General features: G+C 40.9%; 1 protein-coding gene across 3 annotated transcripts in view; it reads left to right on the top strand.

Annotated features, from left to right (window-relative positions):
* The first annotated feature begins 4,026 nt into the window (after positions 1-4,026).
* The window catches only part of MIA2 (MIA SH3 domain ER export factor 2), a 36,688-nt gene continuing 22,142 nt past the window's right edge, over positions 4,027-18,572 (top strand). For 2 of the 3 annotated variants that reach the window (XM_030481327.1, XM_030481326.1), the window contains exons 1-10: positions 4,027-4,297; positions 5,711-5,844; positions 7,159-7,245; positions 7,586-8,717; positions 10,915-11,133; positions 11,275-11,372; positions 14,573-14,704; positions 17,279-17,300; positions 17,452-17,540; positions 17,942-18,013. In XM_030481327.1, coding sequence (XP_030337187.1) covers positions 4,183-4,297; positions 5,711-5,844; positions 7,159-7,245; positions 7,586-8,717; positions 10,915-11,133; positions 11,275-11,372; positions 14,573-14,704; positions 17,279-17,300; positions 17,452-17,540; positions 17,942-18,013 — 2,100 coding nt within the window. In that variant the 5' untranslated portion in view covers positions 4,027-4,182. Of the gene's footprint in view, positions 4,298-5,710; positions 5,845-7,158; positions 7,246-7,585; positions 8,718-10,914; positions 11,134-11,274; positions 11,373-13,468; positions 13,645-14,572; positions 14,705-17,278; positions 17,301-17,451; positions 17,541-17,941; positions 18,014-18,572 lie in introns of those variants that run through there. The other variant, XM_030481328.1, reaches the window with a different exon arrangement.

Here is an 18,572-nt window from a genome sequence, read left to right as displayed (position 1 = left end):
TGTCATGCTTGTAACTGTTTCTGTAACAAACAATAATGGCTTTTTCTGCCATTTGTCATCCCGGCTGAAAAAGTTGGTTTACATCTGAATGATGAATGACTGTTACCTGTTTAGATTTGTCTAACTGGAAGAGTGAATTGGTGTTCCTTTTCTTTCTTTGACTTATTTTTTAAAAGACAAGTGTTTAAAAAAAATCAAAATCTTTTTGGCATGACATTTTATTCAGTGTAAAATTTGATCTGTATTTTCATTCAAACCTCCTGAGTCAAGAGAAGTATATTTGTGGAGTGCTTTTGCCATGGACCGTATTCTTCTATGTATTAATGCAATATTTGACACAGTGAAACCCTACATTCTGTATGGAGCCTTTTGGTGCTATCATAAGACTATAACCAAAGCTGTATGTACTGTTATTATAAAATAGATGTTGACTTTAATGTACTTAGGATAACGTTTACCAACTTATGATTTGCTTTTGGATCTTTATTGTTATTGCAGATACTGAGTAGTCTAGGAAAGTTTGCCGACGACACCAAGCTGTGTGGTTTGGTTGATACGCTGGAGGGAAGGGATGCCATCCAGAGGGACCTTGACACGCTTGTGAGGTGGGCCGATGCCAACCTTATGAAGTTTAACCAAGCCAAGTGCAAGGTCCTACACCTGGGTCGGGGCAATCCCAGGCACTGCTACAGGCTGGGCAGAGAAGAGATTCAGAGCAGCCCTGCAGAAAAGGACTTGGGGGTGTTGGTTGACGAGAAGCTTAACATGAGCCAGCAGTGTGCGCTTGCAGCCCAGAAAGCCAACCGTATCCTGGGCTGCATCAAAAGAAGCGTGACCAGCAGGTCAAAGGAGGTGATCCTTCCCCTCTACTCTGCTCTCGTGAGACCTCACTTGGAGTACTGTGTACAGTTCTGGTGTCCTCAACATAAAAAGGACATGGAGCTGTTGGAGCGAGTCCAGAGGAGGGCCACGAGGATGATGAGAGGGCTGGAGCACCTCCCGTATGAAGACAGGCTGAGAGAGTTGGGGCTGTTCAGCCTGGAGAAGAGAAGGCTGCGTGGAGACCTCAGAGCAGCCTTCCAGTATCTGAAGGGGGTCTATAAGGATGCTGGGGAGGGACTCTTCCTTAGGGACTGGAGTGGTAGGACAAGGGGTAATGGCTTCAAACTTAAACAGGAGAAGTTTAGATTAGATATAAGGAAGAAGTTCTTTACAGTGAGGGTGGTGAAGCACTGGAATGGGTTGCCCAGGGAGGTTGTGGATGCTCCATCCCTGGCGGTGTTCAAGGCCAGGTTGGACAGAGCCTTGAACCACGTGGTTTAGGGCAAGGTGTCCCTGCCCATGGCAGGGGGGTTGGAACTAGATGATCTTAAGGTCCTTTCCAACCCTTACTATTCTATGATTCTATGATTCTATGCAATGCAACATCTCTTCTGCTTATACAAAGCGATGTCTTTAAAGAGCCATTCAGTGTGCCACACTATTCATCTAAATTACACAATTAACTCTGAGTTGATCCTTCTGTGAATTTTAATATAAGGGATCTCTGCACTTCTAGCTTGGTAGTTAATGTCATTGCAAATAAAAAGTTAATAGTTTCATCCTAATGAAAGCTGTTGGAAATAGACCTTACTTTTTCATTAGCATTGCTTATCTTCATGTGCGTAATAGTACTTACGTTTGTTGCTTCATTTCTGCAGAACAGAAGTTAACTGACACCTGCTATAAAGCTTTCAACTTTGTCCTTTGGAATCCAGCTATGATAAAATTCCCTGAATCTTTGACTGTAGTTCAAAGGTGATTAGAAGTTCTGCTTGTATAACACCTGCAATTATAGGATTTATACCCAGAAGAAAAGAGTATTTTATATAAATGATTTCTTATTGAAGTTACTAGTGGAACAACTAATACAGAACAAGGATCAGAGCAGTGCTCATTAGACTTTTAACAGCTTCAAACCTAGAAGAACGACTTGAGGCTAAGCTATTTGAAAACAGCAGATGTAGATTAAACTGAGTAGCCAAGATGGGTGGCAACATTTTATTTCCATATAAAGCCTTGAGAATTAGTTTGGCTATCAAGATGAAACTGAAGTCACAGCCATTTTCTGAGCTTTTTTGACAAACACAGTAATAATGTGCATATCCCAAGGTGTGGGTCTGATAGTTTGCTCTCCCACACAAACTAGGCCCATTATTGGGTTTCAGCCCATGTTCCATGGTTGGTGTGCAACATTATGACAGACTCTTCAGAGCAGTTGTTAATGTTGGTGGGATAAAAATGTTATCCTCTTTTTTTTGTACAACATGTTATATATATAGTCCCCCCAATATATGTTTCTGGTATATTCCTTCTCACTAATCTGTAGAGATTTGGGAATGAAAAAAACCCAAACCCAACCACTTGCTTTTCTGCTCACCGTTTCCTTGCATTTGTCATGTTTTAGCTGCTTGGTATTCCGTTTCTTCCCTTACACCTCCTATAGATAAATGTAGAAGACCCCAGGGAAGGTCCCAAATCACTGACCCCCTAAACCACACACACAATATGAAGGGGAATGTTGATGCTGGGGATGGGGCTGCATTGGAGCTAATTGAGTGGAGCGAGTGGGGATTGCTGATCTCTAGTGTATTTTCCTGGGTGCACAGGACAGCTCTCTGGTGGATTACCTAACAGCAGAGGCAGCTGGTGTGCTAGGTTATAGGATAGTGCTGTCTGACTACCAGGTCATGCGGCGAAGGAAGGGGCCAAAGTGTTAGATTGCAACTGGAGAACATGTCATCTGCTGTGATGTTGTTTGCAGGTTGACGTGACCCTGGTGCACTTTGCGCCCTCTCTCCCAGCTGCCAGTAGATGACCAGTCTGGTGGTTCAGTAGATCAGACTAAGCAGAAGCATCTGGCAGGTTTGAGTTGTGGAGCAACTCTGTGGAGGGAGGGGGAACTATGCTGCAAGTAGGATACAGCTTAGGTTCATGGAGAGAGAAAGCAGAGCAAATTCTGTGTGAGTCACACTTGGGACTGAAGGAGGGGCAGGAAGCGTATGACTGCAAATACTATCAGGTTGGGAAGGAATGCAGATTCTTGGGGTGCTGTCAAGAAAGGAGAGAGGAGAGGCCACCACATGCAGGAGAGTGGGAAGGGTGAAGCCCCTTTTGTCGGTAAATTAGAGGTACTGTGCTTAGGTCACCAAGGAAGTGCAGGACAACAATGCGAAGCCTTTGAAGCAAAGCTCAGTTGTAGCGCAAACCTCTCTGCAAGATTTCATTTATAGCGCAATTTCATACCTAATATAATTAGTGTATAACTCCCTGCACAATCACTATTTTAAAGCATAACCTGTATTTGAGAAAACATTATTTACAATGTTTTATCCATATTGGATAATAAGTTGCTAAGAAAAAAAGGGGTTTCCTTAAAAAACAGGACATATCTGCTTAGCTTTGGTATATTGCTCTGTGATGCTACTTGATGTAGAGACAGCATGTGGATTTTCTAGTTGTCTTAAGAGGCTGAAAACTGCCTTTAAAAGACTCTGGAGTTCAGAAAGCATTCCTCATGCTAAAGGATTGTACTCCACGTCTAGTGCATAAGAAAACTCCAACAGAAAATGTGGAAAAAAAATCTGTTTCAAATTCCCAATGACCACCTATTATCTAAAACATATCACTGCATGCAAAATACAGTTTATTAAACAAAAAAGCTAGAAAATTGTGAGTAGCTATACTAGCAATCATGCAACTCAATATAAGCAGGAAATTGACAGTCCATCTTAAAATCAGACGAAAGATGTGTTTTAAAAATGCATTCATAATCCAGAAAAAATCCTAACAAAGCTCTTGGTGAGTTTCCGCTAACACAATCTTCCACAAACTCAGTACAGATTAAGCTCTCTGATACACTAAATTTTGGTGTGACCAGAACTAGTTTCTCTGTATTCAAAACATCAGTCTAGCTATCAGAACATAGTTAATTATTAAACGTATGTGTATGATCAAGACACCTGACTTTGCTGAGCGGGTTAGCATAGTGTACTTCTATTTAAACAGATGAGAAAAGGAAAACAGGTTTATAAATTTATTTGCAGTGTTTTGTTAGGCTAAGAAAAATTATGTAGAATGTTCTTGCTACCTGCACACTGGTGCCGTTTCGACAGTTTCAGTGCATTCCAGATTTAATCTAAAATGTCAAGGATCTTGGATCAGAGAATTTTGCTGTTAGTAATTTCATTTTCAGCAAGTCTGCAGAGTACAACAGTACTTTCAGAATGGAAGAAGTGTGGTGATCAGGAATGCGAGAGTAAGTAAAAATGTTTGTTGTTGTTTTTAAAAGGAGTCTATGGTGTATGTGCAGTTACTATGAACCATACTGTTGAAATTAGCAATGAAACAGACTGAAAATAAGTAGCCACAGAAAATGTTTGTTGTCAATATACTAAATTTATAAGCAATAGGCTTAAACTTTTCAAACAAAAACAGAAAAAAATACTTACCGGATTGCGTTGTGTAAGTACATAAAGATCAAAGTTCAGTAAAAATACTCTTAAATAGCTAGTTTTTCTCAGGTTTCCTCAAAACAGGCAGTACAAAGCAGCTTTAAAGATTTTAAACTCATTCTTTACAAGTACAAGATAAATGAAAAGAAAAAAAAAAAGGTAGGCTCTAAGCTGAGAGAGAAGACTCTATGCTCTGGGTTTAGAGTACATTCAAAGCCCATTCTGCAAAACTCTTTTTTTCTACTGTAAGCAGGCTGATTGTTTTTATAAAAGACCCTGACAATATATCTTCTGTACTTATTTTTTCTTCTTCAACATGAATTAAGAGCAGTGAGTGGTTACGCAGTTCCTGAGGAGTGACAGTTCTGTGGAAGGTGGAGCCACTGAATCACAAGTGGGCAGCGATAAACAATGCCCCATTTATTATCCGTTGATTACCATTGAGAAACCTGTGGTAATCATATGTAGTCGAAACTGTTTCTAACCTGCCTCCATTGGTTGGGCAGCCTTAATTGTTACTTTTTCCACATGGACAGCTTATCCTGAAGTGGAAGAGACCTTAGATTTCCTCTGCTGATGGACTTTTATTTTCAGCCATACTGACTTCAGTGGGTTCTGGATGTTCAGAGAAGTCTGTCTTTGTAGAACACCCCAAACTGACCAGAGCACATGAGTAGTGGTTTCTGTGGGGAGACAGAGGTGGAAACAAAGAGAATTTGAAGTAATTCAAACTGAATTGGAAACTTTGTTTTGACAATGTGTTTATGGTTTATAGTGGTTAAACTTACCTATTTTCTTTATAAGAGAAATGTATTCAATATACAGGACAAAATCCCTGAAATAATTACTAGATTTAACTTAGAATTTCTAAAATACATAAACATACCTGGGAAATATTTTTCAGCTGTTTAGATCTGGCTTTAGTAGTTGAACTTGCTAATTCTCCACATGCGTTTTGGCTTTGAAAGCTTTGCTGAATAAGGACAGGAAAATGCCCATATAGGACAAGTGCTTTTCTTCCTTATGTTGTAGTAAATAGGAGAGAAGACAGGATAGGGCTTTTTGCTTGATGATATAAATGCATTAGTCTCAGCAAAGCACACTGATGTATTAACAAACATTTTAATGTATTTATATATATCAGACTTCTTCAGTAACCTATCTGATTTAATGGCTGCTATACTTACTTGCTTCATTCTTCCTACCTACTTTTCCAGCGGCAATGAGCAGAGTTCATGCCACTACAGACTACTTAGGGCCTGACTGCCGGTATCTTAACTTCGAAACAGGGGAAGAGATCATGGTATACTCCAAACTCTCAAGGAAAAATGAAAACTTGTGGATAGGAAGTGTAAGTACTTCAATCTGAAAGACTTTCCCCATAAATAATTTAGCTAGTATAATGATAGCATAACAACTGTGGTCTGCTTGCTTCTGGGAATCTTCCATCTCTTCTGCAATATTAATCATCAGTTAATATTATAGTTAATACAGTATTTGGGAGATGGTCACTGTTGTTATCTTTATATAGAAGTGGAAAATCAAATCTCGGCAAAGGTCACTCATGGAGAAACAAAGTCAGGATCAGAACCCAAGTTTTCTGTCTTCTTCCTTTGATCATTTGGCTATAATGACTTCATCTGGTTCCCTTAAAACCCATTCAGGTCTGCCAGGTCAAGTCTGTGAGCAAGGTTTTTCAGTCACTTAGTCAGCAATCCAGTACTGGGATCTGACTTCACAGTTCAGTGCTCAAGGAAAGTTCCCAGAGGAGTTATCATGCATACTTAATGATTTGGAACAATTAACAATGTACAAACAATGTACAATGTAGAACAGCCACGTAGTTATGCTACAGCTAAGAAGGAATAGATGCGTTGATCCAAATCCAACTGCTAGTAAAACTGTATCAACCAGTCCTTCAAATCCAGAAGATACTGGTAAACTTTTTTTTCTTTGTAAATGATCTGTCACGTTTATTGTGTAACGATGAAATTCTGTCTTCCTTTTTTTCATCCGAGAGTATCTTTGCAGGTACCTCACTATTCCCTGCTTTCCAAGTTGTATTCCTATATTTAAAGGCTGTGTGCAGTGGTTTGATGTAAAGCTAGTGGTTGGTTTTTTGGTAGGACTGACTCTTATTTGATTCTTCTGTGCATTATCTTGAACTTTCTGTACTGTTGCTATCTTCATTGGCATTTTCTCTTCAGCTGCAGCTGGCCTCACACCTGAATTTCATATCCTACTTTTCTTGTAGCTTGTTATGGGTCATTACTTGTTAAGGCACAATTCTTCTTCCCCTTGAGTCAATGGGGAATTTGTAGCCAATTTTAGTAGAAGCTGGCTGAGACCATCTGTGCTCACAATACTGTCTTCACGTGAAGCAGTGTTAAGGCTACTGGTTTGGTTCTGGCAAACACGTGTTCGTTAATATAATACAGAAAATAATAGTATGGATTAATATACTTCCCTTTGCTGTCTGAAACGGCAAATGGAAAACAACTCTGAAGGAAAAATAAACCAGTCTTTTGACCAAACAAAATAAAGGGGATAGGGAGCAGCCCTATAAACTTAGTGTCTATTCATACGTTTCTAACATGAATGCAAGCACCTACCACACTTATCACTGAAGTTCAAATGCTCTCATTCCTTTTATATTTTTGTACAGAAAGGAAAGGATTTTGGATATTTCCCAAAAGATGCTGTGAAGGTTGAGGAAGTTTTTATTGTAGAAGAAGTTGAAGTGTTCACTAAGGTAAACCAACATCACCAGGTTTTCCAATGTAGTTCACAGCAATTGAAAATCTAATCTCCAGGTAGAAATTAAAGTGTCAATGTGTATTTTATTTCAGATAAATCAAAACATGTTTTTTCATTATTTCTCCATTTGCATGTTTATTGTCCTCTGAAGTAATTTTTACCTAATAAATTATATAGAACTACTAGGAATAATGTAATTACTTACAGGCCTTTGTGTAAAGTTATATGCATGTGTAACTACACAGAAAGAACAAGAATAAAGATATTGCTGTGATACACAGAGCTGCAGAAAATTACACATGAAAACATTTTAAAAGTTGATATTGTTCTTTTAGGAAACTGATTTCCTTTGTCTTCATGGAGATAAGTACACTTCTGAAAATGAAAATAGTGCATTACATGATCACAACAAAGAAAGAGAATATTCATCATCTGATGCAGAATCAAAGCGGCATGAAAATGAACTCTTAAAATATACAAGAAAATCTATGCAAAAGGAAGAAAAAGTTGAATCAGTTTCTGAAAATGATTCCAAGGAATCTCACACTCAGGAGGAGTCTGCAAGCAAAGAGTTGTTTAGAAAAAATGAGAACAGAAGACACGATACTGAGGAGCCACAAATGCAAAAGAGTTTCCCAGCAGAACCCATTCCAACTCAGTCCAGTTGGATTGCAGGATGGTTCACCACAGGAAATAAAAATGATGGAGAGCCCTTAAAAGCCATTACAGAACCTCCAAGAGAAAATACCTACCGAAGCAGAAAAATAATGGTAACTGCCGAAAATGATTTACAGGAGCCAAATGATAAAGAGAAACAAGAATCCCCAGCATATGCTTGGTTTCAAGGTCGACTGACAGACTTCCTGTATTTTGGTGAACAGAATGTGGATGTTGGTTTGGCATCCAAAAAAAATGATCTACAAATCCATGGTGTGCCTGACCTTTCCAATAATCAACAGGAAACAGCAGTCACAGAGTTATTGAGAGAAGAAGAAAAGAGTGAAAGCCAAGAATCTGGATCAAATTGGTTTAATTTAGATTTAAGAAATGTTCTTAATTTTGTCCATGCTGAGAAAGACGCAATTGCTGTGCAAGACCAGCAAAGCAGAGAAACAGAGGATGAAGCAAATAAGAATGAAGTGCAGACTTTAGACCAGAAAGAATCACACATGGACAAAAGATCTAAGGAGAAGGTTAAAGCAGTGACCGGTGAAGATGATGAAGAGAATTATGCACAAGAAATAATAGATTCAAACATGCCAAATCCTGGGAAGATACCAGCAAATGTGCATACTCTCAATGACACCAAAAGCACAGAATCCTATTTTGATATGCCAAAAGGTGACGAAGAGGAGCCAATTGAATCTTACAGTTCAGAACAAGACGTGGTATCAGAAAGCCAACTGCTGAAAAACACTGAAGCTAAGAAGAGAAATCAGGAGTCAGAAAGCAAATATGGACAGTCAGGTTGGTATACAAATATCTGAAATAGCTTTGTCAATTGTAACATGATACATATATATTTATATATATATAATATATGATAATCAGTAGGGACATGAATCAATTGCATCAAATCAGATTTCTTCTCCTAGCCCACCTCAGAATTGTGATCCCTCAGACACAAAAAATACAGAAGAGAAGCCTGGCATAGCTGAAGAACAGAGCCATTTCTTCTTTTTCACTCATTTTAGAGACATACATTTTAGAGAACTTCAACAGCCATAGAGGAGCAAGTGCAGAGTTTGCAAGATGACGTGTTTTTTAGTGAAGAAACCCTTCAAACTGAAAATTATGGTAACATATTACAAGGAAATAGTAACAGAGCAATGAAAGTACAAGTAAGTCAGAGAGCTAGGAGCTGTCTGAAGGTATGCGTGCAATCCAAGAAAGCAATCTGTTTTCCTCACTAGCTGTGTAAAATAATGAACACAGTAATGAAAAAGCAAAACATTTTGTCAAATTAGTTTAGCAATGGTGACGCTTCACAAATGTTATCTGTTTGTTGTGTTTTAGTCCCAGCTGGTAACTACGCTGCTAACACAGCTGCTCGCTCGCTCCCCTCCACCTCCCTGTGGGATGGGCAGAAGAATCAGAAAAAGGCAAATCCTGTGTGTTGAGATAAAAACAGTTTAATAATTGAAATAAAGATAATAATGATGATGATGAAAAGAGAGAGAACAGGGAGAAAGGAAAAACCTCAATAAACACAAGTGATGCACAGTACAGTTGCTCACCACCCATTGACCAATGTCCAGCCCATCCCTGAGCAGCAATTGGTGGCTCCTGGCCACCTTTCCCCAGTTTCTATACTGAACACTACTTTCTGTGGTTTAGAATATTCCTTTGGCTACTTTGGGTCATGCTCCCTCCTGGCTTGTTGTGCCCCTCCTCACAGGCAGGCCATGGAGAAACTGAAAAGTCCTTGACTTTGAGTAACCACTGCTTAGCAACAACTAAAACATCAGCGTGTTATCAGTATTATTCTCAGACTAAAGCCAAAACACAGCACTGCACCAGCTAAGAAAAATAACTCTATCCCAGCAGAAATCAGGACACTGTTGGAACAGTAATACAACCTGAAGTATCTCAGAGACAACATGTACCCTTGTTTAGATTCCAGTGCTGAAGAAAATGTTTCTAAGAGTAGTGAAAGTCAGGAAAACACCAATATAAAAGGTTATTGTAACAACCCTGTCTCCAAAGATTCTCTACATTTACTTTCAAAATTAAATTTTGGAAATAGACTGAAAACTGGAACTCATCTGCAGGGAAAATAAAAAATTGAAACTATTGAAAGAGTGTAAAGAAAAACCCCAAACCCCTGAACACGTGTATTCAAGATGTGTAAATTCAGAAAGCAAATTACAAAGTTATAGAGAAATACCAAGAGCTGCAGATAATCATTTGGGCATCAAGAAGACCTAGTGAACCAAGTCTTAACTCTGGAAACATCTAAGCACGGCAAAGCAGTTGAATGCTGTTTAAAAACCAGTTACTCTTTCTGTCTTTTGACTGTTGGACTATTTGTGGTATCTTTGGCCAGTACTGTTGTGAAGCATAGAATTTTTTGTTACAGAAAATTTGTTAACAAATGAATCATTTTGTAAATGGTATTCTTTTTGAAGCAGTATTTTATTGGCTTCAGGAAATTTACTCTAAATCACTGAAACTGAGGCAGTGAGGTGCCTTCAGTCATACTTCCCCATGAACATGCCTGTGGTTTCTTGTATTTCGCAGTGAAGTTTGTTATCTTGTGGGAAGTTGTTAATCTTTAATCCTACGTGGCATTTTTAGTTGTTGGTTTTGTAAAGGTTTTACCAGCTGTATTCGGGATAATTATAAGAAAGAGACCAACTAATCCTGAACAGGGAATCTATAGGCTAATTATCAAAACTAAGCAGATGTTTTCTTGAACAAGTTTTGCTTTTAAGCTTTACCTTTATCCTCCAAACTCTGCTGAGACCACTATTCAAATAAGTATTTCTTAAAACATAAATCTGTAGCATATTTTTACTCTCATGTAGCACTCTAGTGCTTGCCTTTGAGGAAAATACAAGTAAAAAATGAAAATCTTGGTAGAGGTTAATATCTTATAAAAGTGTCTGTGCCTAAACTGAATCCCCTGAAAATAAGCATGATTTCCCTTCACAACTATTTGAAGGAGTAGGCAGTAGAAGAAAGCTACTAGAAGAAACACCAGAGAAGGAGTATGAAATGAATGCAGCTGCAGACAGTGAAGGTGACAGTGACCAATATTCAAAAGCAAGAGTGATTCTTTCAGAAAATTCTGAAGAGAAAATGGACAGTTCAGTAGTTGACTCTCCATTTGACGTGGAAAAGCCCTTCTCAGATGCCATCCAGAAGTACGTTCCAAGTAATGGTAAGCATTAAGTTTCTTAATTGTAAGAAAAATAAATTTGCAGCATTAAAAAAAAAAAAAAGCTGTAATTACATTGACAATTGTAATGTAAAACCTTTTTTTTTCCCTCCTTTTCTTGTTTTTTACATATGAACAAACCAGGAGGCTGGATGTATCAGATGCTTCTGTGCTTGAATGATCTTGAGATCAGGGAATCAATCAAATCTGTATTTTCAGCAGTAACGAGTGCTATCAAAAAGGTAAGAATTCTTTATGTGATTGATTCTTTATGTGTTGACATTAATGCAACATTAAGGCAGTTATTGGTTATGTTCTGCACTGAAGCTCCTAAAAAAAAAGAAAAAAAAAAACAAACAAGAATGAAAAAAAGAGCCTTTTAAATAAACCCTTTACAGTCCCCTTGCTTCTACGGGGGATGCTAAATGAGAGAGAACGAGAAAATTTCAGGTTAGCTGCTACTCATCTGCCTCTGTTGTTGGTACTGCAGAATCTGATGACGTTAGTGTGTTGGGTTGTTTCATGTAACACCCAGGGAATACCTTGGTGGTCAACATACCACCTTTTTGTTGTTATTGGTTTTGTTTTAATAAAAGTCACAGCTCCCTCTAGCTCCAATGACAGTACTGATTAAATTTACTTGGACTTAGAAAGTTTGGGTTTGGATGAGTAAAATAACTAGAATACTTCCATTGTCTTTAAAAATTTCAAAGCTTTCATTCCCAAATATTCCCGTAATTCAAAACTGCATAAAACCCACTTTTCTAAGGAAATATATACAATACAAAATGGGATTATGAATGCTACAGGGATGTTTTAAATATCAAAATGTAAAGAGAGAGTGAAGGTGAACCTTACTGGACATAACTGCACAAGAAACAGTGCTGTCAGAGGCATGCAAGGAAAGGCGGACAGTGTTGCACTGTCACCTCTAAAAATAAGATTATCAGGTAAAGTGGTATATGGCAAACAATTAATTTTGGTACTTTGGTTTGTTTTGACTGGGTAACTGACGTTTAACCACCATGTGAATTTGTTCCTGATTTCCAGTGTATATACATAGATTCTGGCTGAATTTTGCAACCTAGGGGACAAAAACTGAAGAGGTTTGCTTTTCTCTTTCCTCACGACCTGGATTTCAATGCTCACTGCTAGCTCACTGCTGTGGCCAAACTCATTCTTGTATTGTTTGATACAGCTAAAAAAAGCCACTTCCACCTTCTACTGATCACTGTCCCTTACGTGGTACCAGCTTCCCAGGCGAGTCACTCACCTGCACTGTGAATACTGTGTTAGCATACGTTAGAAAAGAGAAAAAAAAAGTGCAGTTAAGTACAGGTAAAAAAATAAGAAAATAAATATAAGACTAGCCCCAGTGAATGAGATGAAAAGACCCCGCTGCGCTGTGGCACTGCAGCTACTGTTTCTCGCATCTTCCCCCCCATTTGTGTGCCAGCAGCCCCAGTACGATCAGTTTTCCAGAGAGAAACTAAGCAGACGGGATCCACCCGAGGCCACGCCGAGCTCCTCCCGAGCAGGCCCGGCCGGGCCGCCGCCGCCCCCCGCCTGCGCACAGCGAGAGGCCGCGGCCGGTCCCTGATGCACCTGCGGCCCTCCCCGCCCCCCGCCGCGCCAATGCGAGCTCCGGCTGCCCGCCTGGGAGCGCAGCGGCGGGGTGGCACCTCTCCCGGCCGCGCCAGGCCGATCCCGAGGAGCGTAGCCTGCAGAGTTTCAGTTTTGTGAAGGGCTGCTGCCGCCCGGGTACGGATGGAGGCGGCAGACGCCGAACGGGAGGTGAGTTTCCCCCCGCGGAACTTTAAGGAGGAACAGGAGTAGGGTCGTGGCCAGCGGGGCCACGTCAGTACCGGAGGACAGGGGGGCGGCGGCGGGCGTACGCTGAGGGCAGCTGTCGGTCGTTCACGTCGGCGGCCGGAGTGCGAAGGGCAGAGTCTGGCGGGAGAGGTCTCGGAGAGGAGCGAGTCCCTGGGCCGGGCCCGGCCCGGCCGCGTTGAGAGGGCGAGTGCACCCCTGAGGCGCACCTGCCCCCCGGCCCTGCCGGCTCCGCAGCTTGGAGCCGCGGCCAGAGACACCCCCGCGCCGGGCCGAGGCGGGGCCGTGAGGCCCGGAGCCGGCTGCTGCCGCCGCCGCGCTCTCACCTCACTCGGCACTAGTATTTCCAGCGCCGTCCCCCCCGGCGGCGGTGTCGCGCCCCCATTCCTGTCGCAGTGGTACAGTCTGCCGCCCGCTTCAAGCTCTCCCGGCTGCTCCCCCCATTTTCCCTTGCAGCAGTGGTTTTTCCTTCCCCTCTCTCCCCCCGTTCCCCGTAGTGGTACAGGCCGGTTGTCAAGCGGCTGGCCGGAAGCGGCCGCGCGGCGGTGGGCTCGTGCCGCCCGCGGCAAGATGGCTGCCGGCGGTCGCGGCGATGGTTTGGATGTGGCCACTGCCAACTTGTGGCTGGGCCTGCGGGAGAGCGCGCAGCGATACTGCGGGTTGGCCTTGGAAGGGGCACGCAGGGTGAGCTGGGACACACCTCCGCCGTAGCTGGGGTCTTGCATCGCGGCCCTCGGCGTTTGGGGGGAACGGGGCTGTCGGGTTGGCGAGAGGCCCGAGTCTGACAGAAGCGGCCCCACAGCGGTGGCTGCGGCGCAGAAACCCCGTGAGCCGGGCTGCGCGCCGGCGGCGTGTGTCGGGGCCCGGCAGATTGCCGGGGGCTGCGCGGCCGGGACGTGGAGGGGGGCACAGGACCGAGGCTGCGCGGGCCCTGCTGAGGCTGAAGCTTTCTTCGGGAGTGCCAGGGGTCTCAAAGAGCCAAAGCAGTGAAGCAAACGCTCTCTGGTTTCACACACACACAGAAAATCGGGATTAATTACAATAACACATTTCTTAAACACAGGTCACACGTAATAAATGAGAGCTACATTAAGTAGGTCTTTGAGCAAATAGAGATATCCACTTACAAATAAAATGTGAGTGTATTTAAGTGTTTAAATGTGTAAAAATCACTTGACTGTTTGGCGTGTTATTTTAGCATGAAGGTGTTTGGGGAGATTTTTCTACCAAGCAAATTTTCTACCACTTAATCGTAAAATACTTAAAAATAAATACTTATTAGTATGGATTCTTCTAACAGCGAAGCGTGTAGACCACATGAAGGAGAACTTACCATAATTGCGTAATTGGTACATTCAGAAGAAAAAGTTTTTAGAGCTTTATCTCAACCTCATATCTTGTTGGAAGTTTTCTTATTTTTGTACTTCACTTGGTATATGTGTAATTTAAAATCTAAAGGCTTCTGTTAGCATTTTCTCAGAATTTTGGAAAAAATTAGATGTGCAGGCCTCTACAAGCCTTGGAATTAAACTAAGCCAACCTAAAATGTCTACTTCTGTTGAAAATATTAACCTCTTTTCCCTTAGTTGAAGCTTTTCGCTTTATTTTTCAGGCTGTGGCTTCACTGCCGGAAGACATGAGACCTGGTCCTGATCTGTATGGTTTCCCATATGAAATAGTGATTTATGCTGGCATTGTTGGAGCCTTTACAGTTCTCTTGTTCCTGTATAGAAGTTACCAATCAGTAAGTGTCATGGTTTAATACCACCTGTCAGCTAAGCTGAGCACAGCTGCCTGCTTTCTCACTCCCCCCACATCAGGATGGGGAGAGACTTGGGAAAGTGAGAAAACTCATGGGTTGAGATAAAAGCTGTTTAATAGGTAAAGCAAAAGCTGTGAGTGCAAGCAAAGCAACAGACTTGTTCACCACTTCCCGCTGTAAGGCAGGTGTTCAGCATCCTCAGAAAAGCAGGGCTCCATTACGTGTAAAGAAGGAAGCTAAATGCCATCTTTCCGAATGTTCCCTCCTTCTTCCTCCTTCCCCCAGCTTTATATGCAGAGCACCATTTCATATGGTGTGGGGTATCCCTCTGGTCAGTTGTGGTCAGCTGTCCCAGCTGCATCCCCTCCCAGCTTCCTGTGCACCGTCAGCCTGCTCACTGGTGGAGTGGGGTGAGGAGCAGAAAAGGCCTTGACTCTGTGTAAGGACTGCCTAGCAGTAATGAACACATCCCTATGTTAGCAACACCGTTTTCAGCACAAATCCAGAACAGAGCTCCATAGTATCTACTATAAAGAAAATTGACTCTATCCCAGCCAAAACCAGCACAGTAGGTGTTAAAATTACATGCAGATATGTAGAATGCATTAATGGTTTGAATGGCTTGAATTGAAATTGTTATTCTTTTCAAGATACGTAATGTTTCAGAGTTTTAAATCTGTTGTGGTTTAATTTAGAAGGCCTCTAAAACTGAGAAGTAGCTTGTTCTGTCAAGACAAGTAAGTATTCAGACATGTACTGAGTGACTGCTGTCATTAGAGCAAATGCAATGAAACTGGCTGTAATAAGGCTTCTTTTTTCCTTCCCTTTTTAATTTCTACACCAGACTTTCAAAGTCAAGTCAGCCCTTAAAGTTATTTCCATGGGATATAGAGGTCTTCCCTAAGGTGTATGTATTGCTCTGTGTATCAATAGCTCTGTGATTACCCTGGCTATGACCAGACCAGCTCAGATCTTTCAAGCTAATTGTAAGCAAAAGCAATCCAGATGGATTCCCATTGAGGGGGTAATTTTAAAACTCTTTGGACAGTGACCTTGTTTCTGTGTACTGGAACACTGAACCAATTTCACTGTGTGCTGTTTGTGAGCACTAAGCTGATGCCTTTGAGAAATGCAGTACTGAAATCTTTTAACGCACAGATCAGATTGTATTTTTGAGGTAAGGTTTGTCTTCTATTCTGAGTAAGTAAGGATCTGGGTAATAACAGCTGCCTGCCATATTCTCCCTACTAATGAAATGGGGTCAGTGTCCATAATTCAGTATTCTAAATTTCTCCACAGTTTTTGCGTATTGTTAAATAGACAGAATGTGATTTTGGTGCAAGGTGTAACGATGCTCATGTTTGAAGGTGGGTTGCATAGTAGTTTAGTTTTTCAGACATGAGCAATTGCATTTTTAGGATTCTAACATCACCTTAAATCTGGAAAAATGCCACCTTACTCTGCAGCAGCGATTCAGACGGTCTGGAAGGGGATCTGTATTTGTATAAGTAAATCTATTTATAATTTGGGTCATTCCTTCTGTTTTCTAGCAGCATCCCTCTAGGTGGTATGAAAGAGGCATTTCAGCTGAAATCAGTCAAGCAGCAGCTCTAGTATTGTTTTCCTCCTGAACATGTCACTAAAGTGTTAGATATCGTGGGAGTTACTCATAGCTTAGAAAATACTTAGAACTGCACTGACTGCTCTTTGAAGAATTAATTGTTACTTACTCACAAGTAACGGGGTTTGGTTTTGGGGGGATGATAGGCTAAGGTGTGCTTATAACTTTCTTGCCCTTTTTCTGTTACTTGGACTCCTTGGCCATCCCATGGCTTTGAATGAGGAGGAAACAGGAAATCTGAGGCACCCATTGTATGTTAGGCACGCGATCCAGGCTCAGCCTTGAGAGGGCTGCTGTGTTGTAAAGTTTCTGTGGGTTTAGCCAAGTTCTGCATCTCTTGTCCAGGCCATTTGTGACAGATTTTGTCCCACAGTTTGTTAGATTTTGATTCTACGGCACTAGATCTCATGTAGAAGCTGCAGTTTTGGCACTTCCTACCAAGTTGCATCTGGGCAGGATGCCCATCAAGTAGTACCATGACTCCAGCTCTAACTGTTAAGTATTATAACATGTGGGGTTTTTTCTTCCTAGGAAGTTAAGTCTGAGCTGGCATATGGAGCTTCCCCCTCCCTCCCTTCCCTACTCTTTTGGCTATGCATGTGCACTACCACTTTGTGTTGGCAGTCATGGTTATGTGATGACTATACAGAGGTGTCTTATAAAACCGATCCAGGTGACAACTGACCTCCTTTCCTCTCTTCTCTCTGTTTAATTAGAGTGGGAGAAGGACAGGGCAAACACAGCCATGGAGGGGGTAAGAGCAGAGGATGCAGTTGCCCATTCGTAACAGCAGCCTGTACTGATAGCCCTTTCTTTTTTTTTTTTAAGTTCCATGGTTAAACTGATCATGGAACCACAGCTTAAAAGATTACTTTTCAGGTGCTATGCAAGAGTAATTGATCAGACGTTTTCAGTATTTATTCTTTTTATTTCAGGTTAGAAGTCGACTTTATGTAGGTAAGCTTATTTTTCATACTGTTGTTTGGGGGTTTTTTGCATATGACTTTGTTGTTGTTGTTGCTTGCTTTTTTTTTTCCCCCTTTGAATTATTTGAATGTTGCAACACTTAACTGTCTGGTTTTCTGTCTTGGTTTGGTTTGTTTTTTAGGAAGGGAAAAAAAGCTTGCCGATAAAATTGCTGAACTAGTTGAAGACAAATGCAAAATTCTTGAAAAACTCAGCCTTTGCAAAAAAGAGGTAATGGTCCTCATTTATTGCTTTCAGATGTGTCACAGAAATGGGCTCAATTTATCAGGTATTTTAAATATTAAACTTATCTAAAAGTAAGATGTTTAAAGGCTTTTAAAATTGATTCTTCAAGTGTTTTTTCCTGTCAGTACCTTTAAGTGCAATTAAGGTGTTAGCAAGTTCTGCCTTTAACTCTTAATACGATATATTTCACTGGAAGCAACTTCAAAATGTCTTTGTTTTGTGGCACTGGGATAATCTAATAGGGCTAAGGTTTTACTGATTTACAGCAAGGTGCATTTGTGAATATTTAGGTGGTGGCTATGTTTCAGACTAGAGCATCATAAATTAATGTTGCTGTTTCAGCCAATTCTTTACATACATTCTGACATAAATTATTTCCTTTTCAGTTTGAAGATTTAGAATTGTCTCTGAAGGATGGTAACGTTACGAAAGAATTGACAGACGCGTCTTTTTTCAAGGTGAGAAGATAAATGGAAATTGTAATTTCCACAGTTTGAGGCAGTATTTCAGGAAAACACTGCCCATATTTAAAAAAAAAAAAAAGGGGGAACACAAAAGAAAAATAAGCAAAAAACCCCAAACAAAGCAGAAAACCCTTTAATTGTCTTGGGAGCATTGCTATTTTAGTCTTGGATTACGGAAAATGACATAAGTGAGACATGTCAATTAAGAGAAGTTGTTTTAGCAATTGCGTTAAAAACGGTTGATACTGGAGCAACTGGCGTGTTAGAGAATATTTTTTTAAAAAGTAAATTGTTTCTAGGAGAGAGAGTAGTGCATGAAGTATGTTTTCTCAAATCTGACTGAATTCATGTATATTTTATAGACTGCTGGAGCACATTTGTAAACAAGAATTACCACTACATTATTTGTACTGCCCAAACTGAGAATATATTTGTAAAAGAGTTCAAAAAAAGTCAGTCAAATACCTAGTAGGTGCTATAAAATTAATGTGACTGAAAAGCAAATAGATTTATTTCATTCTGCACCTCAGATCCTATAAAGCTGGTGGTTACA

Source organism: Strigops habroptila, chromosome 4 (genome assembly GCF_004027225.2).
Source record: "Strigops habroptila isolate Jane chromosome 4, bStrHab1.2.pri, whole genome shotgun sequence".
Taxonomy (NCBI): Eukaryota; Metazoa; Chordata; class Aves; order Psittaciformes; family Psittacidae; genus Strigops; species Strigops habroptila.
The sequence above is the reverse complement of the archived record's forward strand: the minus strand, read 5'-3'. Positions and strand labels throughout refer to the sequence as shown.